Source organism: Sus scrofa, chromosome 8, assembly GCF_000003025.6.
Source record: "Sus scrofa isolate TJ Tabasco breed Duroc chromosome 8, Sscrofa11.1, whole genome shotgun sequence".
NCBI lineage: Eukaryota > Metazoa > Chordata > Mammalia > Artiodactyla > Suidae > Sus > Sus scrofa.
Window position 1 is genome coordinate 131,371,672 of NC_010450.4, and position 21,541 is coordinate 131,393,212.

At 43.0% G+C, this 21,541-nt stretch overlaps 2 protein-coding genes across 10 annotated transcripts in view; one reads left to right on the top strand and one right to left on the bottom strand.

Annotated features, from left to right (window-relative positions):
• The window catches only part of DSPP (dentin sialophosphoprotein), a 126,088-nt gene that overhangs the window by 53,485 nt on the left and 51,062 nt on the right, over positions 1-21,541 (bottom strand). The gene's annotated exons all lie outside the window — the stretch shown is intronic.
• The window catches only part of SPARCL1 (SPARC like 1), a 44,624-nt gene continuing 38,215 nt past the window's right edge, over positions 15,133-21,541 (top strand). The window contains exons 1-2 of one of the 6 annotated variants that reach the window (XM_021100261.1): positions 15,281-15,452; positions 15,559-16,154. Coding sequence is in view for 2 of the 6 variants with exons in the window: in XM_021100258.1 (XP_020955917.1) it covers positions 16,998-17,026 (29 nt within the window). In the remaining 4 variants the exon portion in view is untranslated. 6 annotated transcript variants of the gene reach the window in all.

The following is a 21,541-nucleotide window of genomic DNA, read 5'->3' on the forward strand; positions in this document are numbered from 1 at the left end:
AGTGGTTACCGAATCCGACTAGGAACCATGAGGTTGCGGGTTCGGTCCCTGCCCTTGCTCAGTGGGTTAAGGATCCGGCGTTGCCATGAGCTGTGGTGTAGATTGCAGACGCGGCTCGGATCCTGCGTTGCTGTGGCTCTGGCATAGGCTGGTGGCCACAGCTCCGATTAGACCCCCAGCCTGGGAACCTCCATGTGCCGCAGGAGCAGCCAAAGAAATAGCAAAAAGACAAAAAAAAAAAAAAAAAAAAAAAAAAAAAAAAACTAGAAGGAGGTGAACAAGTCAGGCTTCTGATCACAGAGAGGAAGAACAGTCTAGGTAGAGGGAGCAGCCGGTGCTAAAGTCCTGTAGCAGCAACGTGCCTGGTGTGTTCAGAAGCTCAGGAAGGAGCTCTGGCGGCTGGGTGAGACAGAATGAGCATCTGTCTTATTTGGAACCACCCTCAACTGGTATCTCCTCTTTTTCCTCTTTCTTCCTTTGTTCCACCCTCTGTTAAGTGAAACGTGTTTTACTACAGTAAGTAAGGGCGCAGAGACAGGGCTTTTCCTGGCCTAGAAACACAAGCGGTATTGGTACCTGCTTTGCTTTGACCCCATTAATACCTGGTTTCGACTCAATATCAAGAGCAGGGGCAACAGATGAAGCAAAGAACTAGGAACCACAGAAATTTCCTCCAGGAATCTTTTCCCAACACATTTGAACCCTTGGCATAGCTGGCAGGATGAAGGATTGTATATTTATAAATACAGATGTATATTTATTCCATATACATCTAAAAGGCAGTATTTTATAGTTGCTTTTTGATTACAAGCCTTCTGTTTCATCTGAGGTTCTTTAAAGCATTTTCCAACAATAAAAAATAGAAGCAAAAAATAAAAAGTGCCAAGCTTGTCAAAAACATAACAAAGTCTGCTGCAAAATTTTAACCTTCATTTCTTTTTTAAATTGCAGTGCAAACTTACTATTTTCTTGTAAATACTTAAACCTGATAGTGAATTCAAAACTGTTTCTACACAATAAAGACTCTTGCAATAAAAGGAACAACAACAACAACAAAATAAGCCTTTTATTCATTTGGCTTGTTTATTCCTGTGTTTCTAAGAGGCAACTGACAGTAATACTTTACAGAACCAGAAGGCAGGGCTATTACATCTTTTTTTTTTTTTTTTTTTTTTGTCTTTTTGCCATTTCTTGGGCCACTCCTGCGGCATATGGAGGTTCCCAGGCTAGGGGTCCAATCAGAGCTGTAGCCACCGGCCCACGCCAGAGCCACAGCAACATGGGATCCAAGCCGCGTCTGCGACCTACACCACAGCTCACGGCAACGCCGGATCGTTAACCCACTGAGCAAGGCCAGGGACCGAACCCGCAACCTCATGGTTCCTAGTCAGATTCGTTAACCACTGCGCCACGACGGGAACTCCTATTATTTCTAAACTGTATATAAACCTATCTTCTAGGACGAACTCTCTAATTCTTGATCCTGATAGGTTGCAAAGGAAGAATACCATGAGCCTCTGGATGCCATCAGAGCAAAGCCAAATGGTGTTCTCAAGTCCACTGGCTCGCCCCGAGTGGGCCTGCACGCCTGTGGCTGTGAGTGAGGTCCAGCGGTCGCGAGTGAACTGTGGTGGAGGTGATACATGTGTGAAATCATTTTTCAGGTAATGTCTGCTGGCGGCAGTCTGTCACATAATGCAAGCAAAGGAATAATAACTTTTAATTTATTCCCCATCTTGTTCCACAAAAGTATGTTAATTATCAAAAGATAACACAGACCAGAGAGAGAGGGTGACACTAAAGCCTGGGTAAGGTTGCCCAAACCTTGTGTCCTCTCAAGCCTTGCCTCTTCCCTTCCCCGACCTGTACCTATCCTTCCGCCCTCCCGAAAGTCATTTTCCAGCTGCCAGGATGTGCAGTGCTGCCCCCCTCTGGTCAGGAATGCCAGGGACCCAGCCTGCCCCTCAGGTCACTCCTACTCAGTCTGGGGTCCAAAGGGCACCTCTTCCATTTAAGGCCAGTCCTCCTATCATGCACTGCATGCTATGAAGCCTCCTTTCCTTCTCAGCACCCTTCATTTGCTGTTTACACATTCACCTGAACATCTGTCTCCTCCACTAAACTGCAGGCCTCACAAGGACCAAAGTCCTCTGCTTGTGCTCCCATCAGAGCCAGAATGAGCCGTCATAACTATCTGCTGAATAGAAGAGGCTGCCCACCAGCCAAAGGAAAGCGAGACGCAGGCTCTGTTAAAGCATCTACAAAGTTACTGAGTAAAAGCTCACAAGGTTTCCAGGCAAAGCACAGCTTTTCCTGTGTTCTGAGTTTTAAGCAAATGTTCTTCCCTAAGTCCTCAAAAACAGGTACTGTGCACCATACCTTTATGTTGATATAATAATGGCAACATGCCAAATCCCAGTTTAATATAAATAATTTGAAAGGAGGCAGCACAGGTGCTTCCTGAATGGTTTGCCCAGGGTTCCAGCTAATGCAAAGGTTAGTGAAATTGAGGGAGAGGGACTGCCTGTCCTGCAGGCCCTCCTCCTGCAAGTATTTCTTCCAACCAAGATTGAGGTACGACTGGACGGCTGAGAGTTGAAGGTTATTTCCTCGGTGAACATACAAAGGGCAAAGCCACGCTCACTCTTTGACAGTCCGCTGGAAGGTGCACCATCACCCAGCGGACTGCTGGCAGGATGAGCCCGCATCCAGCTGGAGGACGACTCATCGGTTCCGTTCATTTGAAAGGGTGACCCTGGTTCATACTCCCCTCTTGTGGCCACTTCCAAGCCTACCAGCTTTCGAGTTTACCACAGGAGTGTAGTAAGGCAAAGAGGAGGTCTGATTCCTTTATTCCAGTCAGGTAACCTTAGAATCACTCCTTCTCCCGTCATTCTAGTCATTCTAGATCAATTTTTAAAAAAATTTTTAAACATCCTTGTTTCACAGTAACTTAAAACAGAGGTCAGTAGCCTTTGTATTAAATCTTTAGTGGTCCATGTTGAAGAATTTGAAAGGAGGCAGCACAGGTGCTTCCTGAATGGTTTGCCCAGGAAAACATTAAAAAATGTTTTAAAAGCTCAACATTTGCGCTAAAGCTGGGGGAGAGTTTGATGCAAATACATGAGAGGTCGGATCTTTCCTTGCTCGTTACCTCTCTTAATTATAGTTGCTTTTTCTCAATTTAGTCCCCTTCAGGTAGCACCTCAGTAGATGTGGAATTTGGGGGAGTGTGGGAAGGCAAGATCTAGCGGATGAAGCAATCAATAGAGTCACAAATGCTTGAATTACAAATGTTTATTGAGTATGAGCCACTGCAGGGAATCAAGGTTGCATGAAAAAGTTATCCCTGCCCTAAAATATTACCCAGTAGGGGAGATGGGGGCCTGTATACATATAATTATATTACATGACGAAAAGTGATACAGTCCAAAGAAAAAAATTAAATTAATATCCTATTCCCCTGTGACACAGGACAAAGTCAGAACTGGGGAGTGCAGGGGACAGTAACGGGCCGCCCCTGAACCAAGCCCTCCCAGTGCAGGACACATGTAGGCAGATCACTTACTCTGCATCTGAGGTTCGAAGCATCTAATCAAAAATAGTATGCCATTCACTTCACGCCATTAGGACGGCTATTATCAAAAAAGAAAATAACAAATGTTTACAGGGACGTGGGAAAATTGGAACCCTGTGTGTCACTGCTGGGAATCTAAAATGGCATAGCAACTGTGGAAAACAGAATGGCCATTCCTCGAAAAGATTAAAATAGAATTTCCGTATCATCCAGCAATTCCACTTCGGGTATATTACCAAGAGAATTGAAAGCAAGGTCTGGAAGAGATATCTGTTTACCCGTCTTCACAGCAGCATTATTTACAATAATAAAAATGTAGAAACAACATAAGTGTCCACTGACAGATGCACAGATGTGCAAAATGTGGTATGTGTGGGTGTGTGTCTGTATCTGTATCTATATCTATATAGATATACAAGAGAATATTATTAATATTATCAGCCTTAAAAAGGAAGGAAATTCTGACATATGCTCTGACATGGATGAAACTTGAGGACACGATGCTAAGTGATATGTCAGTCATAAAAGAAAAAAAATACTGTGTAATTCCACTCACACGAGTTACTTAGAGTAGTCAAAGCTGTAGAGGCAGGAAGTGGAAGGGTGGTCCCGGGCCTGCGAGGGATGAGAGAAGGTGGGGGCTGTGTTTCAGGGAGATAGAGTTTCAGTTTTACACAATGAAGCGTTACGGAGATGGACGGTGGTCAGAGCTGCACAACATGATGCATGTATTTACTATCACCGTACAGCTGAAAAAGGTTCAGATGGTAACTTTTATCTCACCTGTCTTTTGCTATGATGATCCAAAATTCTTTTTAAAAATACACTTCGGAAGCTCAGTGAAAGAATACCTTCCTATCAGAGGGAGCAGAGACAGCTCCCTGAAAGGAAGCGTCTAATTTGGACTTTGAAAGGTTGGTAGGATTTAAGCATGAAGGTTCCAGGTAGAGGAAGCTACTCAGCAAAAACATAGAGGCAGAAAATTACAAAGCGAGGAAAAGAGAAGATGCTGTTGTTAAGTGAATGGAAGACAATACACACGGTGGCAGACGTTGGCAGGCCTGGCTCATGCGATCAGAAGTGGCTGGGCAGCCAGGGAGAAGCTACTGAGGGCTTCTACGCGGGAGAGTGACCCAGTGTGAGTTAGCACTTTGAGAGGATTCAATTTGTTTAAATACAGTTCAAGGTGGATTGCACTGGGGAGGGAAGAAGTATTTGGCACTCAGGTCAGAAGTCAGTGTTCAGGGGCTCAATCCAGCTTACAGACCTATTTTATGTGGCCAAAAGAATGTTGGTCAACATTTAATCAGGCCATAAAGCTTCAGATGACTGGCTTCCCTTTGAAACGGTGACAGGCTCTAGCCACGCAGAGCAGTCACTCCCCCGGGGCCGTAAGGAGGCAAGAATGGAGTGGCAGTTGCCCCCTTTGGATGGACAGCACCTTCCAGTTCCCAAGTCCCGAGCCCACTCTTGTCTTCCCCACACAAGGCCCAAGGTCAGCTGCCAATCAGCACTTTCTGAGCGTGTTGCTTTCCTACTTCTGACCTTCTTTACTAACTTGTGTGACCTCCCTGGCCCTTCAGGCAATCGTATTTGCAAAGGCGAGTCGGGGGGAGAAACAGTTGGCTGTGAGGTGACCAGGAACTGCCGTCATGAACGTGATCCCGGGAATGAAGAAGAGGGCCAATGCTGGAGATATTTGTCCTGCCTCTTTGGCTGAATCTCAAATAACTCGTAACAAACAACCTGAGAAGAGCTAACAAAACGGGAGGCGGGGGCATAATTATGAAAAATCTGACTCCATTTCCTCAGAAAATAACTATAATGCTTTCAGCAAGTTTTCTGCCTTGTTCCTTTACAAAAGTTGTCTGAGGAGTTCCCTGGAGGCCTAGTAGTTAAGGATCTGGCAGTGCTACTGCTGAGGCTCAGGTTGCTGCTGTGGCTTGGGCTCAGTTCCTGGCCCAGGAACTTCCACAGCTGTGGGTACAGCCAAAAAACTAAGTTGTTGGAGTAATGAATGCTGTCAGATATATTACATAGAGTTCAATAGGAAGACATAAATAACTCAATTTCTCCAACTCTAAATTAGTCAGTGGATGAGGCTACAGTAAATTGTATCTCGTTAAGCATGAGAAGTGCTTTGGTCAATTGGTGAGGCTCATTAGTCAAGGGGGCAAAACTGATTCTTGGCAGAGGCAAAAATCCTATTCCTTTTGTATATAAAGCCCAGCTATAGAGAAAGTACCTCGATGGATATACAGCGTAGCTATGGTACTACAACCTCATGGGTGGTGGGGGAACACGCAGGAATAAAGACATTCAAAGGGCCCTTAGGAGAGTGATCATGGAAAGAAAATTTTGAGAAATACTAGATTAGAGGCAACAGGTATTGTTCAAATCATCTGTTGTGTCTCCACTTGAGTTGCCATCCAATGAATGCCAGTGTAGACTCCAACCAGTTCTAACTGGGCTTCCAACATTTGCTAGAGACGGAGCCTCCGCTGTAGCACCACCAACACTCACGTGTACAACCAGCCCACGTGAAACCTCTGTAACCAACCCAGGGCTCTACCACAACTGAAATATTGACAAAAATACAAGTGTCCTTGCTTCTGCCAGACCAAGAAGAAAACAACCCCTGGAACCCATTTCCAGAATAGGACTGCTTCACCACACAAACAGTACTTCTTAGTCTGAAACCTCTTGTTCTGGGAACTTAGCACTACAGCCAAAAGAACATCAGACAGATTTAGAGGAGGGTGGCTTTTGGCTAGTAACAGCAAAATGACCTCACTCGGGAGAAGGCCGGGATATAAACTTCGATCCTGGTAAATAAGACACATCCTGCAAGGCAAATGCACAGAAATATAAAGAAGTCCAGCTGCACCTCACTTGGACAAGAGACCCAAACACTGAGGGATCTGATGGATTGGGTTGTGTCTGTCCCAGGTGAGGTCAGAAGGAGAGCAGCTGCGTAGCCCACAGGCCTGGTGCGCAGCCGGCCCACATTTCCCCGGGCTCAGGAAGGTTCTGTCTGCCAAAAGACGACAGGCCACTCCAGGGACTGATGTGAGCAGCTGCTGTGTTTGCAGAGCTTAACTAAAACTGCTATGTTTGCAGAGGGATGCTTGAACTGTGTTTACAGCATCCCTCTGCCTGAAACACATCATTCCTCTCAGGGCTTATTAGCAGTTTATGTGGAAAGAGGAGGCAGTCTAATTCCTATTTCAGGAAGCTCCATGGCAATCTCCAGCAACATCGGGCTTCCTTATTGGTGGCCTTTTTTCATCATCATTACCATAACCTTTATTGTTATTATTATTGTTGTTTATTATTTTTATTATTTATTGAGACTTAATCCAATCACTCATGCACTGGTCAAAGTGTAATGTAAATAGCATCTATTTTCCTTGAAATTACCCAATGAGGTAGGTAATATTATCATTCTCATCTGTCAGATGAGGACTTGAAGACCCAGAGAGATTAAATAACTTGCTCAAGGTCACACAGCTAGGAAGCATCGGAGCTGGGACTTGAATTCTGGCCTGTCTGACTCATTGCTTTTCTGCTTCATCCAGAAAGAAGGATTTTGAACATGCGCTGCATCCTCTAAGGGCTAGATTGGTGTCATTCAGATTGAGCAGTAGTAGAATTTGTTTCCTGTAATATTCAAATGCATCAGTGATTATCGATATCCTATCAGGCCTTTTTGATGGCCTTTGATAATTTGGCATCTGATAGGGAGATAGACACAAAAGATTGAAGGTATAAGATAGTGGCAGGCATTGGATTTCAACTCCCACTGTCCCATTATTTAGAATTTACCAATTCTGAGGAATTCCCACTGTGGCGCAGCGGAAACGAATCCGACTAGGAACCATGAGGTTGCGGGTTTGGTCCCTGGCCTCGCTCAGTGGGTTAAGGATCCGGCATTGCTGTGAGCTGTGGTGTAGGCCACAGATGTGTCTCGGATCTGATGTTGCTGTGGCTGTGGTGTAGGCCGGCACCTACAGCTCCGTTTAGACCCCTAGCCTGGGAACCTCCATGTGCCACAGGGACAGCCCTAAAAAAGGGCAAAAAAAAAAAAAAAAAAAAAGAATTTACCAATTCTGAACCAAAGCACTGGATGTATGTGTCCACAGGTAACTTTTTGGACTGAGATTTAGACACGTTATCTTACCTTAGTAATGAATCTGACTGTCCGTGTTCACAGTCAAATACCATCTGACTAGGTTCTTTTGGAATCTTTCATTGGTGATTAAAACTTCTCAGGGGTTAGTATATGCAGATCATTTTATTTATTTATTTATTTATTTATTGTCTTTTCGCCTTTTTTTTCTAGGGCCGCATGCACGCGGCACATGGAGGTTCCCAGGCTAGGAGTCTAATGGAGCTATAGCCGCTGGCCTACACCACAGCCACAGCAACGAGGGGTCCGAGCGGCGTCTGCGACCTACACCACAGCTGATGGCAACACGGGATCCTTAACCCACTGAGCAAGACCAGGGATCAAACCCACAACCTCATGGTTCCTAGTCAGATTCGTTAACCACTGAGCCACGATGGGAACTCATAGACTACTATACTTAGAAGCTATGGGTGATGGGATCCTGCTATAAGCACACGGAACTGTGTCTCTTGATTAGAACATGATGGAAAATGAAAAAAAAAGAGAATGCGTGTGTGTGGCTGGGTTACTTTGCTGTGTAGCAGAAGCTGGTGAAGGAACACTGTAAATCAGCTACAATTAAAAATTTTTTTTGAAAAAAACTTCTCAGAGAACAAAAATAGAAAAGATTTCTTGCTATTGTGATGGAGGAATTCAGGAAGCCAAACAAAGAAACAGAACACTTAACTACAAAATGGAAAGTCTGCTCACACACAGGTGCAGAAATATCATCATGAACCAGGCAGCATTAAAAAAAATAGCTATAGATTTTACTAAACTGAAAGTAACCTTAAGCGATTACAGAAGAAAAAATACGCATTAAAATCTCCTGTTTCTCAGAATAGAGAATCCGGAAATAAACCCTGACACCTATGGTCAATTAATCTTTGACAAGGGAGGCAAGAACATAAAATGGGAAAAAAAAAGTCTATTCAGCAAGCATTGCTGGGAAACCTGGACAGCAGCATGCAAAGCAATGAAACTAGAACACACCCTCACACCATGCACCAAAATAAACTCCAAATGGCTGAAAGACTTAAATATACGACAGGACACCATCAAACTCCTAGAAGAAAACATAGGCAAAACACTCTCTGACATCAACATCATGAATATTTTCTCAGGTCAGTCTCCCAAAGCAATAGAAACGAGAGCAAAAATAAACCCATGGGACCTCATCAAACTGAAAAGCTTTTGCACAGCAAAGGAAACCCAAAAGAAAACAAAAAGACCACTTACAGAATGGGAGAAAATAGTTTCAAATGATGCAACTGACAAGGGCTTAATCTCTAGAATATACAAGCAACTTATACAACTCAACAGCAAAAAAACCAATCAATCAATGGAAAAATGGGCAAAAGACCTGAATAGACATTTCTCCAAGGAAGATATACAGATGGCCAACAAACACATGAAAAAATGCTCAACATCGCTGATTATAAGAGAAATGCAAATCAAAACTACCATGAGATACCACCTCACACCAGTCAGAATGGCCATCATTAATAAATCCACAAATAACAAGTGCTGGAGGGGCTGTGGAGAAAAGGGAACCCTCCTGCACTGCTGGTGGGAATGTAAACTGGTACAGCCACTATGGAGAACAGTTTGGAGATACCTTAGAAATCTATACATAGAACTTCCATATGACCCCACAATCCCACTCTTGGGCATCTATCCGGACAAAACTCTACTTAAAAGAGACACATGCACCCGCATGTTCATTGCAGCCCTATTCACAATAGCCAGGACATGGAAACAATCCAAATGTCCATCGACAGATGATTGGATTCGGAAGATGTGGTATATATACACAATGGAATACTACTCAGCCATAAAAAAGGATGACATAATGCCATTTGCAGCAACATGGATGGAACTAGAGAATCTCATACTGAGTGAAATGAGCCAGAAAGACAAAGACAAATACCATATGATATCACTTATAACTGGAATCTAATATCCAGCACAAATGAACATCTCCTCAGAAAAGAAAATCATGGACTTGGAGAAGAGACTTGTGGTTGCCTGATGGGAGGGGGAGGGAGTGGGAGGGATCGGGAGCTTGGGCTTATCAGACACAACCTAGAATAGATTTATAAGGAGATCCTGCTGAATAGCATTGAGAACTATGTCTAGATACTCATGTCGCAACAGAAGAAAGGGTGGGGGAAAAACTGTAACTGCAATGTATACATCTAAGGATGACCTGACCCCCTTGCTGTACAGTGGGAAAATAATAAAAAAAAAAAAAAAAAAAAAAATCTCCTGTTTCTTTCCTCATTCTTGGACTTCCAACTTTGCTCTCTAAATTCCGCCCTCCACGTCAAAGCCGTACTCCATCTTTTTTTTCCTGACATCCTCCAAGACTTCTCACGCGTTTCAAGATTCCCTACGATCACATGTTTGCAATTTCATAGTCTCTTACCATGGCTCGTCCGGAGCGGCCCACCGCCTGGGAAGCTGCAAGAGGTTGGCCCTGCTCTGACGCTCATGACTGGGCCACCACTCGCTAACCATTGCCCGCTCCTGCTGAGTCCCACCACCTCTGCTGTTACGGCGAATGCCACCAACCTCATCGGGTACTGTGCCTCTGCTGAGCACTGTCCGTGTCAGTCAACACCACTATTGCCACCACCCCAAGGGTCTGCACTGTGCACTGCTGCCTGCGGCCGGGACCACTGAGGTGCCAGAGTAGCTCTGGGTGCTCTGGGGTCACCCATACACCACTGTCCGCTATGGTTTTCATGACACTTCGTTACACGGGTGTGCAAACAAGGCTGCTTATGCCCTGGATTTTCAAGAGATTTGATTAAAGAGCTTGCTCCATTTAAATTTTCAGTTGGCACGCAGTCTTTGCAGATACAACCAAGTTAAGACGAGATCATACTGGATTACAGCACACCTTACATTCAATAACCAGAGACCTCACAAGAAGAGGAGAGAACACACAGAAACCAGAGGAGGCACACGGGGGAAGAAGGTCATGTGATGACAGATACCGAATTTGATGTGATGCTACTACAAATCAAGGCATGTCAAGAATTCCTGGGAAGCCACCAGAAGCTACGAGGAAGCAAGGAAGGATTCTTCCCTAAAGTCTTCTTAAGGAGCCTGTGCCTGCTGACACCTTGACTTCAGACTCTTAGCCTCCAGAACTTTGAGAAAACAAAGCTGTGCTGTTTTGAGCCACCCAGTCTGTGGCAATTTGTTTGACAGCCCTAGGAGACTAATACATAACTTTTATAACTGTGGAGAACCATTTGATTGGTATTACTCCAACCTAACTCCGTATCTTCTTCCTTCCTTTCTTTCTTTTCTCTTTCTTTCGTTCTTTCTTTCTTCCTTCCTTCCCTCCTTTCCTTCCTCCCTTCTTTCTTATTGAACTAGTTGATCACCTTATGTTAGTTTTGGCTGTACAGCAAAGTGACTCACTTCCACATGCTTATAACATTCTTTTCCATATTCTCTTCCATTCTAGTTTATCACAGGATATTGAACATAGCCCCCCGTGTAGGACCAGGTTGCTTATCCATAACTCCTTATATTTCTGTTGTCATTTTTCTCCACTATTTATTTGTATCTTCTATAGAGCTATCTCTTATTTTTACCCTACTTCCTCTCTCTTCTGTCCTCTTATCTTTTTTATCATCCACATTTTTAAACTTTGCTTCTGCCCCTTTTATTGTCTTCCCTTCCTTTTCCCACAGGCTGTCCTATGCTTCCCTTCCTATTAGAATCTATTTTCTGGTTCTCTTGCCTATGGTTTTCTCTTCTCTGAAGAACTGTACTTACCCTGCTGAGCTCCATTGTGGCCACATGACCTGCTCTGACCAATGAAATGTGGGCAGAAGTGACGTGCATCACACCCAGGCAGAAGCTTTTAAGAACTAAGCAGAGTTTGCCATGTTTCTTTTTCCTCTGCCGAGAGAACATGTTGGTCAGCCTGGATCCCGGAGTGAAGACAATGTATAGCAGAACTACAGTAGACAACAATTAAACACAGAGAATGAATGAAAAAGAGAGCTTCATTGTAAGTCCCTGGTATGTTGGGGTTCTTTGTTACTGCAGCATAATCGACCCTGAGAGATAAAATATTTATATTATTTCCTTCCTACTCTCCCTAAACTTCCAGGGCTCCCTTTAACCTAATAAATGAAAGCTAAACTTCTTAGCCTGATGTACAAAATTCATCTAGCCCTAACCAATCTTTCTCCTTTTGTTTTCCATTTCTATTGCTTTGAAACTTATAATGAGGAAAAAAAAAAAAAGCAGTCAATCATAGTCACCACATTATATTTACCAAAATATTATGCATATTTGCAACTCATTAATTACTTCTGTGAGTCAAGCCTCTGCTTAAGACCTAATAGAGGGTATGATTAAGCCCTTAAAGAGCTGGGCTGGTGGAGGATGGTTACAGCAAACTCCCTCAAGAATCCATGGTCGGAAAGAAAGATCACTAAGGCCACGCTGAGATATGAAAGGGTTCAGGGCCAAGATATGATGATAGTGCAGAGAATGGGAAGTTGCATAGAAAGAGGTCAGTACCTAAGCCAGAACAGAGAAACGAGCGTGGTTCCCGGAGGTAAGGCCCACAGAGAAGTAAATGTCGAAGTCTGAAAGATATATGGGGTGTTACGGGCTGAATGCTGTTCCCTACCCCATCCCCAGAATTCACATGTCGAAGCCCCAACCCCCAATGTGACTGGATTTGGAGATAGAGCCTTTGAAGAGGTAACTAAGGTTAAATGAGGTCACAAGGGCGGGGCCCTAATCCAATAGGTCCAGCGTCCTTTTAAGAAGCAGAAGAGACACCAGTCGTGTAAGAGCATAGAAGAGACACCAGTGGTGTAAGAGCACAGAAGAGACACCAGTGGTGTAAGAGCACCAGGTGAGGACACAGTGAGGAGATAGCCCTCTGCAAGCTAAGGAGAAAAGCCTTAGGAGAAACCAACCCAGACAGCACCTTGGTCTTGGGACTTCCAGCCTCCAGAACCATGCGACAATAAATTTCTGTTATGCAAGCCACCCAGTCTGTGGCACTGTGTGATGGTAGCCCTAGAAAACTAATACATGGCGTAAGCAAGGAGAAGAGCCCTATAGGCAGGTCCTGACCACATAACTGTGGGTACTCTGCTGTCACTGCAGCATCCTTCATCCGTACTCACTTCCTACCTGGGGCTCTTCACTTCTCCAAGAGAATCACGCCCCCTTCTGACCAGGAGGGCATGTCTTGTTTCTTACACTCTTACGGGGCAGGAGCTATGACATTTCTCTCCGGTCACCCGGGGACTTGTGCCATGTGCTGCAAAAAGGCTCATTCAGTGCTTGAGGACTGATGAATGTGTTCACTGGTCCTTCACCTGAGTCAGAGGTTCTCAACTTCATGGAGCCCCTAGGGGAGGGGATGTTTATGGATAAACTTTAGGAACGTACATCAGTTTCTCAAAGGACATCCTAGCACTAAAGTTGGGAAAAAAAAAAAAAAAAAAAAACCCTCAACTTTGATGTTAGCTTCTGACCAGTGCTGAGGTTGCACGGGTCGGTTTATACGCAGCAGCGTAATCATCTCCTTATTTATCAACATTCTCCCATCACATTCAGACACTGGATGAGTTTCTAAATCGGTTCAACAGCTCCATCTGTTAGGCAAGTGTTGTTGCAATTTTATTTTCCTCAGATCCATGCGCTGTAAACTATCTTAGAAATGACAGCTTCAGAAACAGTAAGAGTTTGGATATCTGCCCATAAACATTCCCAAAATAAAGCCATACTTAAAAGACACTGTGGATTCAAGGTCTTTTTATTAAAACACACACACACTTTTCTTTGTTATCTAGTTATAATAAATACAGTGGTCTTTTAAATCGAGTTAGAGCTCAGTGAGACCTAGAGCAAACATCCTGTATAACTGAGAGTCAAAATTCTCAGGCTTTGCCACTTATAAATGAATTTTCAGGGTACATTTGAGAGATAAATCCAGTTTATTCTAACCAACCTTTTTATGTTACTGTAAACGTCTGTAAGAAATTCTACTATGATAATTTTGTAAAAACGTAAAGTATCAACTTCAGTATTAGAAAAGATATTTTTGTTGGCCAAACCTTTTTTCCATAGCTTTCTAGCTAAAATTTTCTCTTCGTACTCATGGAATTCAGGTAATTACCTGAAATGAATATTATAAAGCTATGGCAAATAAATGGGGAATGTTGTTAGAAGAAGAAGGTAACATTTTGGGTCCCGAAGCAAATTTCCTTTAGCCAGCCTCAGGCAAGAGCTTCGGAAGTGCTTGTCCTGCCTACCCTGCAACAGCCACACCACACCTGGGGCCCCTGGGAGCCCCTGGAGAAACGGTGCCTGTGTCTCCCACACTTCTCAGACCCAGCTGTGCACAGAGAAAGAGGAGAAGCAAAATCAAACACAGCCCACCCCTTTGATCCTTCCTCCGAGGAGACTGCTCACACCCCAGACCCTGGCTAAGGAAAAACATCCCATTGTCTGAGGCAAACGGACATCACGTCATTTCACCCTGCGCCTGGAAAGGCAGTTTGGAACAAGCAATCCTGATTCTAAAGATGTTGAGACAGTTCCCAGCTGCACAGTGACTTGTTTTCAGTTCCCAGGCAAACTGCCCAGTTTCCTCTGCTCCCAAATTTCCCCAACTGCAAAACTGAGATAATTCTTATTACCTTTCTCTTGCGGTGTCCTGAAAAATAAACAGGGCAAGTGTTTCTAAGGTGCTTGGGCACAATCATCTGAGGGCATATTTGCCTAGAACTATAGGTGGGGTTTTTCTTTATTTTTAATATTGCTTTGCTTTTGACCTGCCTTTGGCAAAAAAAAAAAAAAAAAAATGTAGAAAAATCTAAGTTAAATTATAACTACCTAACCTTAACGGAGCTTTTACAGTATACAAAGCACTGTGTTAGGCACGTGGAGAATAGAGAAAGAGCCTTCCTCACCCTTAAGGAGCTCACAGCTCACTCGGAAGGAGATTTTATAGCCTAGAGGTTGAGTGACAGTGCAGCAATCAGCCAGGGTAGCTGGGTTGGAATCCTACAAGACCCTGGAAAAGTCGCTCAGCCGTACCAAGCTCTCTCTGCTTTCCTCATGAAAATCCTAAGAGCTCACCTTGAGTGTCTGCTGGATGGTAGGTGTCTACCTACTTAAAATGCAGAACACCGCCTGAGACAAACACTACTAGCCCCCCCTCAGTTGCGTCCTCGTCTCATAGATAAGGATTCAGGAGCTTAGAGACATTACATAACTTGTCCCAGGTCATTTACAATTAGGAACCAAGATGCAAACCCAAGCTGTGTGGCCTCAAACATGGAGACGGCCCCGCTAAACCACACCCTCATCAGATGGGTGTAATACTTCGTGTAGACTTGCGAATATCAACTGAAATGAATGCATCAAAAAAAAAAGTCCGTCCATGTGACACTTAATACGTGTGCAATAAATGTAGAAATAGCAGTGGAAGAGATTGGATGCACATATAAATAAGCAGAACACCAAGTCTACTTCATGGGAAGACTTCTTACAGACCGATCATTGCACAGGGGGTTATGGTAGGGAGTGTTCTGGGGGGAAGAATAGTCTACGAAGAGCAACATTTCTGAGCGGCATGCAAGTGATCACGCAAGTGAAGGAGTGATGCTTGCTTCGTATACAGCTAAACTTCTGAAGGCTACAGTATCTGAGGTACCCTGCCGTTACTAAATCCAGACCTACCCCTGAGAACAGCTTTTACCTAAGCAATATAAAAATGCAATTATTCTTCTCCCCTTCCTTAACCCCCACCCCTCAGTTTCCTTCAGGAAGAAACCACAGCATGGAGTTTCTTTTCAAAGTCTTAAAATAAAAATCCCCCCCCAACAAAAAAAGGATCCAGCTTGTAAAACCTTTTAGAGTTGTTTGAAAAAGGAGGAGGAAAAAAAAAAAAAAGGCATAAGGAGCCAAGCCTTATATTCTGGCCAAGTTATAAGCCTCTGAGAACAAGCGCCTGAGAAGAGGACTGTTAACCCCATTCTCTCGGGCAGAAGGAGCTCTTTCCCTGTGGGTCTGCACAGCCTGGAAAGCTCATCACGCCCTCGCCTCGGAGTAAGAGGCTAGCCCGCTGGAGAACTGCAGGAATCTGCAACAAAAACGATGACAGCCTGAAATACGTCCCAGTGCCAACCTCCAAATTCATCTGTCACCTCAGACCCTGACTAGTTGACAGAGCAGCAGAATTTCAACTCCAATAGACCTGAATGTGTTTCTGGGCAAAGAAGCAGAGCTAACGAGGAAAGAGATATATAGAGTATTGGGTATTTGTCAAACTTTTATTTTCTGGCTGTGTGCAAAGAGAAGATTCAACTTCAAATTCCTGCCAAGGCTCTGGGTCCAGCCACCTACCTGAAGGTAACTGTAATATGTTTACTGTATTATCTAATTGCATTTGTTAACCGGTTTGCATGATCTGCTAAAGATGTCTAATATTTTTGCCTGATACAAAGCCATCTTCTTTACCAACAAAAAATCCTTTTGCCTGATTTACAGAAAATCAACTTACTAGAGAATTTTAACACTTTCTTATCCAAGATTAAATAGTAAGTAGGAATAAATGGTGGGTTTAGTGTAAACTAGGAATGCAAATGTTGAATTGCTGTTGGCCAGACTAGCATTCAGATCTTGGTGAAGGCTGAGATCCTGAAATGTGTTTTGCAGAAATTCTTTGCCAAATATATTAAAGACATCATAAGGAAAGCAGTTTTTAAAAAAACTTTTTAATCAAAGTAATTTGAGAGTTTTTCATGTTTAAATTATCTGAATTATTCAATCATCACCACTGTCCCAGCCTATACCTAAGAGGAACGTAAAAATGGAATATTTTGCTTTTCTGAAAGGTAAGAAAATCCCTAAAATACTATATTTTTCTTTGATTATTTTTTAGTTATTGTGACTATTTTTTTTTCTGATTCCCTTTTATAGTTTTATGACTCATTGTCTCTTGACTCCTATCGTTTTTAGGATGCACACACATACACAAAATTTCTAACTCCTAGTGATGCCTTCTTATTTAGGAAGGAAAAAAGGAGGGAGTGGGAATCAAAGAGCTAAAACATGATGATAAATCCTACACTGCAGGGCGTTTTTGTTCTGGCTCTCTCGTCTAAAATAAACCAATAATGCAAGTCAGGCTCCGTCGCTCCTCCCAGGTATTCAAGGTCACCCCGGAGGAGAAAACCAGGCTTTCAACTGCAGATGGATGCTGCGGATACTACAACCAAGAGGTAGTGCACAGAGGGCATCTCTCTTGACCTGCCTTTAATCTGAAATGTGTCACCTTGGCGTTATAGCTCAGCTCTCCTCTGGTGCAGGGCCTAAGTACACTGAATAGAAATGTCCACTTGGTCTAACTCAGCAGAAACCTTTTCTTTTTTAATTCTCCTCTTTCTCATGGATACCAGCTTTTTTTCAGTTCACAGCTTATTCAGCTACAGCTTGATGGTTATGACTGTTGTTAACTCTGACTGCTGTTTTGAAAAGGACATCCCTCTCAGGAAAGATTTAAGTTTATACTTCTGTCCATTCAAAAGAGCCAGCAAAGCACAGTAGTCTGTATCATCCAGTCCGGCAATGCTGCTTTCCACGTTTTGGAAAAGAATATGTGCATGTTTGTAATGAATCCTGCCTTTTTTCTTTCAGGGAATGTTTGCCCAGCCATTTAGCAATTTGAGGACTGGGGTTTCCTTTCCAGGTCATTTGAGATTTAGTTCCCAATAGCCTGTCGTGCAGTTTCACTGATCAACTAAGTAAAAATAATAAATAGTGATGACAGAAATGAAATGAATAGTGATATTTCTGGACAACTCCTAAACATTCTTCATTTCATTTCCTCTTGACTGCTTGTTATTTTTGTTCGGTTGATATGTAACAGTACACAAACACTGCTGTTTTAGTTAAGTTTAGCACAATGTCCAGAACGTGTTGGGAATCTTTTTTCACCAAGAACATAAGTGACTGTTTTTCAGACTTCAGATGCCCTTTTCCCTCATATGTCATTCCAGAACAACCTTCAGTCAAGGAGAAAGGGGCCCATAAATCCAGAATTCCCCAGGAGATGCCAAATTAGGCCAGGGTCTGGTTCATTCAGGGCCCACCAAGCCTCTTCCCCCAAAAGTTGCGCTTGCAATGGTAGTGCAACCTGAGGTCAGTCTGGTTTTTGTCCCGGGCATCAAAAGATGAGCAGAATTTGGGGGAACAGGGTGTGTGGTCTTGACTGACTGCAGAGAGATGATGTAATAAAGTGAATAAGATCACGTGCTCTAGAAACATAAAGATCTGGTTTATATCTGGGTGTTTCCAGGCTCTGTGACTTGAGACAAATGACTCTTTGAGCCTCAGTCCCTTCAACTGCAGAAATGGGGACGGATTATAAAACTGGTTGCTATCGTGGAGATTTGTTACGATAAGTGAAGAAAACAGCTCTGTCTGATACATATGAATCAATCCACTGATCAGAGCTTATTTTAAAACACTAATCTGTCTATTTTTCCCAAATGTAACTCCATAGAAGAGGAATTTACTCTAGGATTTCCCTCAAGATTTCTTCCTTGCACGTCCACACTTTGCTGTATAATAAACATCAATGCCAGGTCTTTGCCTCAGAGTCAGCCCAGAAGAGTGCATCAGGCATGGATTTCGGCATCTAACACGCCTGAGTTTGAGTCCTGACTCCACCTCTTACCGGCTGTGTGAGCTTGGCAGTCACTTCACACCTGCAGGACTCAGTTTACCCATCTCTTAAGCAAGTGATGATAAGCATACCCATAATGGAGTCGTTGTAGGAATTAAATGTTTCTTAAATGTCAGGCGTACCAGCAGAATATTAGACACAGTGAGGAAGTGTTTGATTACGCCTTTGGAATAATTTTTCTGGCAGGAAAACTGGGGGGTCAAGAAGGAAAAAAGCAGAGTTCCGGTCGTGGCACAGTGGTTAATGAATCCGACTAGGAACCATGAGGTTGCGGGTTCGATCCCTGCCCTTGCTCAGTGGGTTAAGGATCCGGCGTTGCTGTGAGCTGTGGTGTAGGTTGCAGACGTGGCTCGGATCCCTTGTTGCTGTGGCTCTGGCGCAGGCCGGTGGCTACAGGTCTGATTAGACCCCTAGCCTGGGAACCTCCATATGCCACAGGAGTGGCCCTAGAAAAGGCAAAAAGACAAAAAAAAAAGAAAGAAAGAAAGAAAAAAGCTTTGAATTTTCTTTTTTACCCAAAGAAGTGGAAAAACAAATCTGACACTACTGTCCTTCTCTGAGGTGGGGGAAGGCTCAACATGAAGTTATTTATTACCAAGTCCTGCTTCATCAATTAGTTGCTTCTTAATGGCCAAGTCAACCGAAACTAAAGCTCGTTTTCTGTTTCAGATTGCCATTAAGAGGAGGGAGGCAAAATGCTGCTTTGCACTCAGTTCTGTTTGATTGGCCCACTTGGACAGGGGAGAAGGCCCCCAAGATTTCTCCTTTCTTATCTTTTCTAAAAGCAAGAATAGGGGTTTTGACTCACGTTAGGGGGTATTTTTTTCCCTCTTGAACTGAAATTCCAACGAAAGGGTTTGTTTTTTTGTTTTTTTGTTTTTGTAAACCTCTCCCCTATGTTCCTAGCATTGAAATGTCAGCTGCTTTTTCTGGCTACATGTAGCAGGAGCAGCCTGTCGTCATAGCAATGAAAGGGTATAGAGAGACTCGAGTTTCGCCACCCTCTCAGTGAAATAACTCTTAGTCTCCTTTAAAAATCCTTCTTTAGAAATGAAGTCTCCAGTCCTGGCTTGTTTCCTTCCTATTATGCAACCAACTTCTGTACACCAATGGCAGTAGCCAAACGTTTCCTTTAAATAGAGTCCGTGAATAGGTGTTAAGAAAACGAACAAGAAAGGCACAAACAGTGACCAGTTTACGGTGGAGTGCTGGGGAAAAACAACTGGGCAGGCAAAGGAGGAGAAGGAGAAGGGGCCTCACTTTCTAGCACATGCTGCAAACCCCACTCGCTATAAGTCTATTTTCCAAGTTCCCACTGCCTCCGCCCATCTTCATGACATGCTTATCCAAGCAGTTATGAGTCGGGGAGATTCATGAGCAGGCTGCATGGACTTCTCTGGCACTCATACTCTCTAATTTCTTATCTTAGCCACTCTTTGCTTCATCTTCTCATATGTAAAACAGAGGTAAAAGCAATGGTAAAATTGTCATGGAAATGGAATGAGATACCATCTGTAAGCCTCTTATTACAGTAGTGACCACTTGTAAAGGCTGGCTGTTAAGCTCACCAAGCCTTCCTTTCCCCTCCCTCTCAGATGGGGATAACAGCTAATTCATATAATTGTGCAATTAACTGAAACAATGGATGGAAGTGCTCAAGAAGTAGTAGTTCTTTTAGTACTTTTCTCATTAGGTCTAATGCTGCTAAGAATGGCTTTTTTGACCTTGGAATCTCTCCGTGAGTACACTGTAATGAGTATAGGACTCTAAATATTTTTATCATTTCTAAATGTGAGCCATTGAATTTCTAAAGAGAACTAATGAAGGGTTTTTACATTTACAAAGAGAGAAAAAGATTCTTCTTATCTTATTAACAGAAGGGTGAAAGGTATCATCTTATCTTTCATTAAAATGCTTTTTATCCAAGTTTCTGTTGTAGTTTCTCCAGTGTTGTCCAGGTCATGCAATTATGTAAATAAGTAATATTTTTATCTTATGCCTCAAACAACTAATGTATTCAGTTCTACCCTGTGTGAAGTGCCAGGGACGAGACGAAACAAGACCAAAAGTAGAGGGGGGCTGTGCCCTCGAGGCGCTAACACTATGTAGCTAGGGAGACGGTTATTAATCAAATCATCACATTAATAAAAAATGCATTTGCTCAAACATAAGGTAACCTGAACACAAATCCATCTTCATTTTTCTAATGGAAAGATCCTCAGCCAAAGTCTTTGGACGACGTAAATGCACAGATGGAGGATACATTGTATTGTATGCTTAGGACACTTACTCTATTGCTAGGAGTACATATTTTAAATCTCATTGCACTTTAAATATTTAATACTTATAAAAGGAATTTTTTTCCAGTCTCATATTTCATGAAACTATTTTGTGAGGACTCTCGCTATGCATCTTTAAGATCATTGTCTGTGTTCACTGGCTCCACTCTGTAATTATCTAGTAGAGAGTAATGCCTCATCAATCCTCTGCCAGCTGTTTATAAGGCACCTCTCAGAAATCTGCTGGTGCTGCAAATTTGAGCTCCAAGCATAAATTCTCATGCTATGGTGATGACCTCTACATATTAATTACCTGCTATATGGCTCTTTAAAGGACTTATTTTAAAACCACTTGAGTCTGTCAAGTGTGGTTTTCTACAAGTTTGTAATTCCAGTTGGCAATAATGAAGTCATACTTCAAGAAAAATGACTAAATCTACTTTAAATATCTGTACTGCTTTTTCACTGTCAAGGTGACCTTCTTAAGAACAAAAATAGGCATTGCTTGAGAAATTGCTATTTCCCTGAAATGGTACTTCAGTATTCGCAATGAAGTAATTGAGCCAGAGACCTCAGAAGTACTAGAATATAAAACCAATCTCTCATTTTTATAGCATGATTTGGAGTGGTAAAAAAGTTTACATTCTATATTGAGCATGCAGTGTTTATAATCATATGCTGAAGTAAGGTGTTAAGGCAAAGCACCTTTGTACTAAGAGAGCATGTAAGGAGCCTGACTTCCGTTCAAGGTCAGTGATGACTTTCCTTGG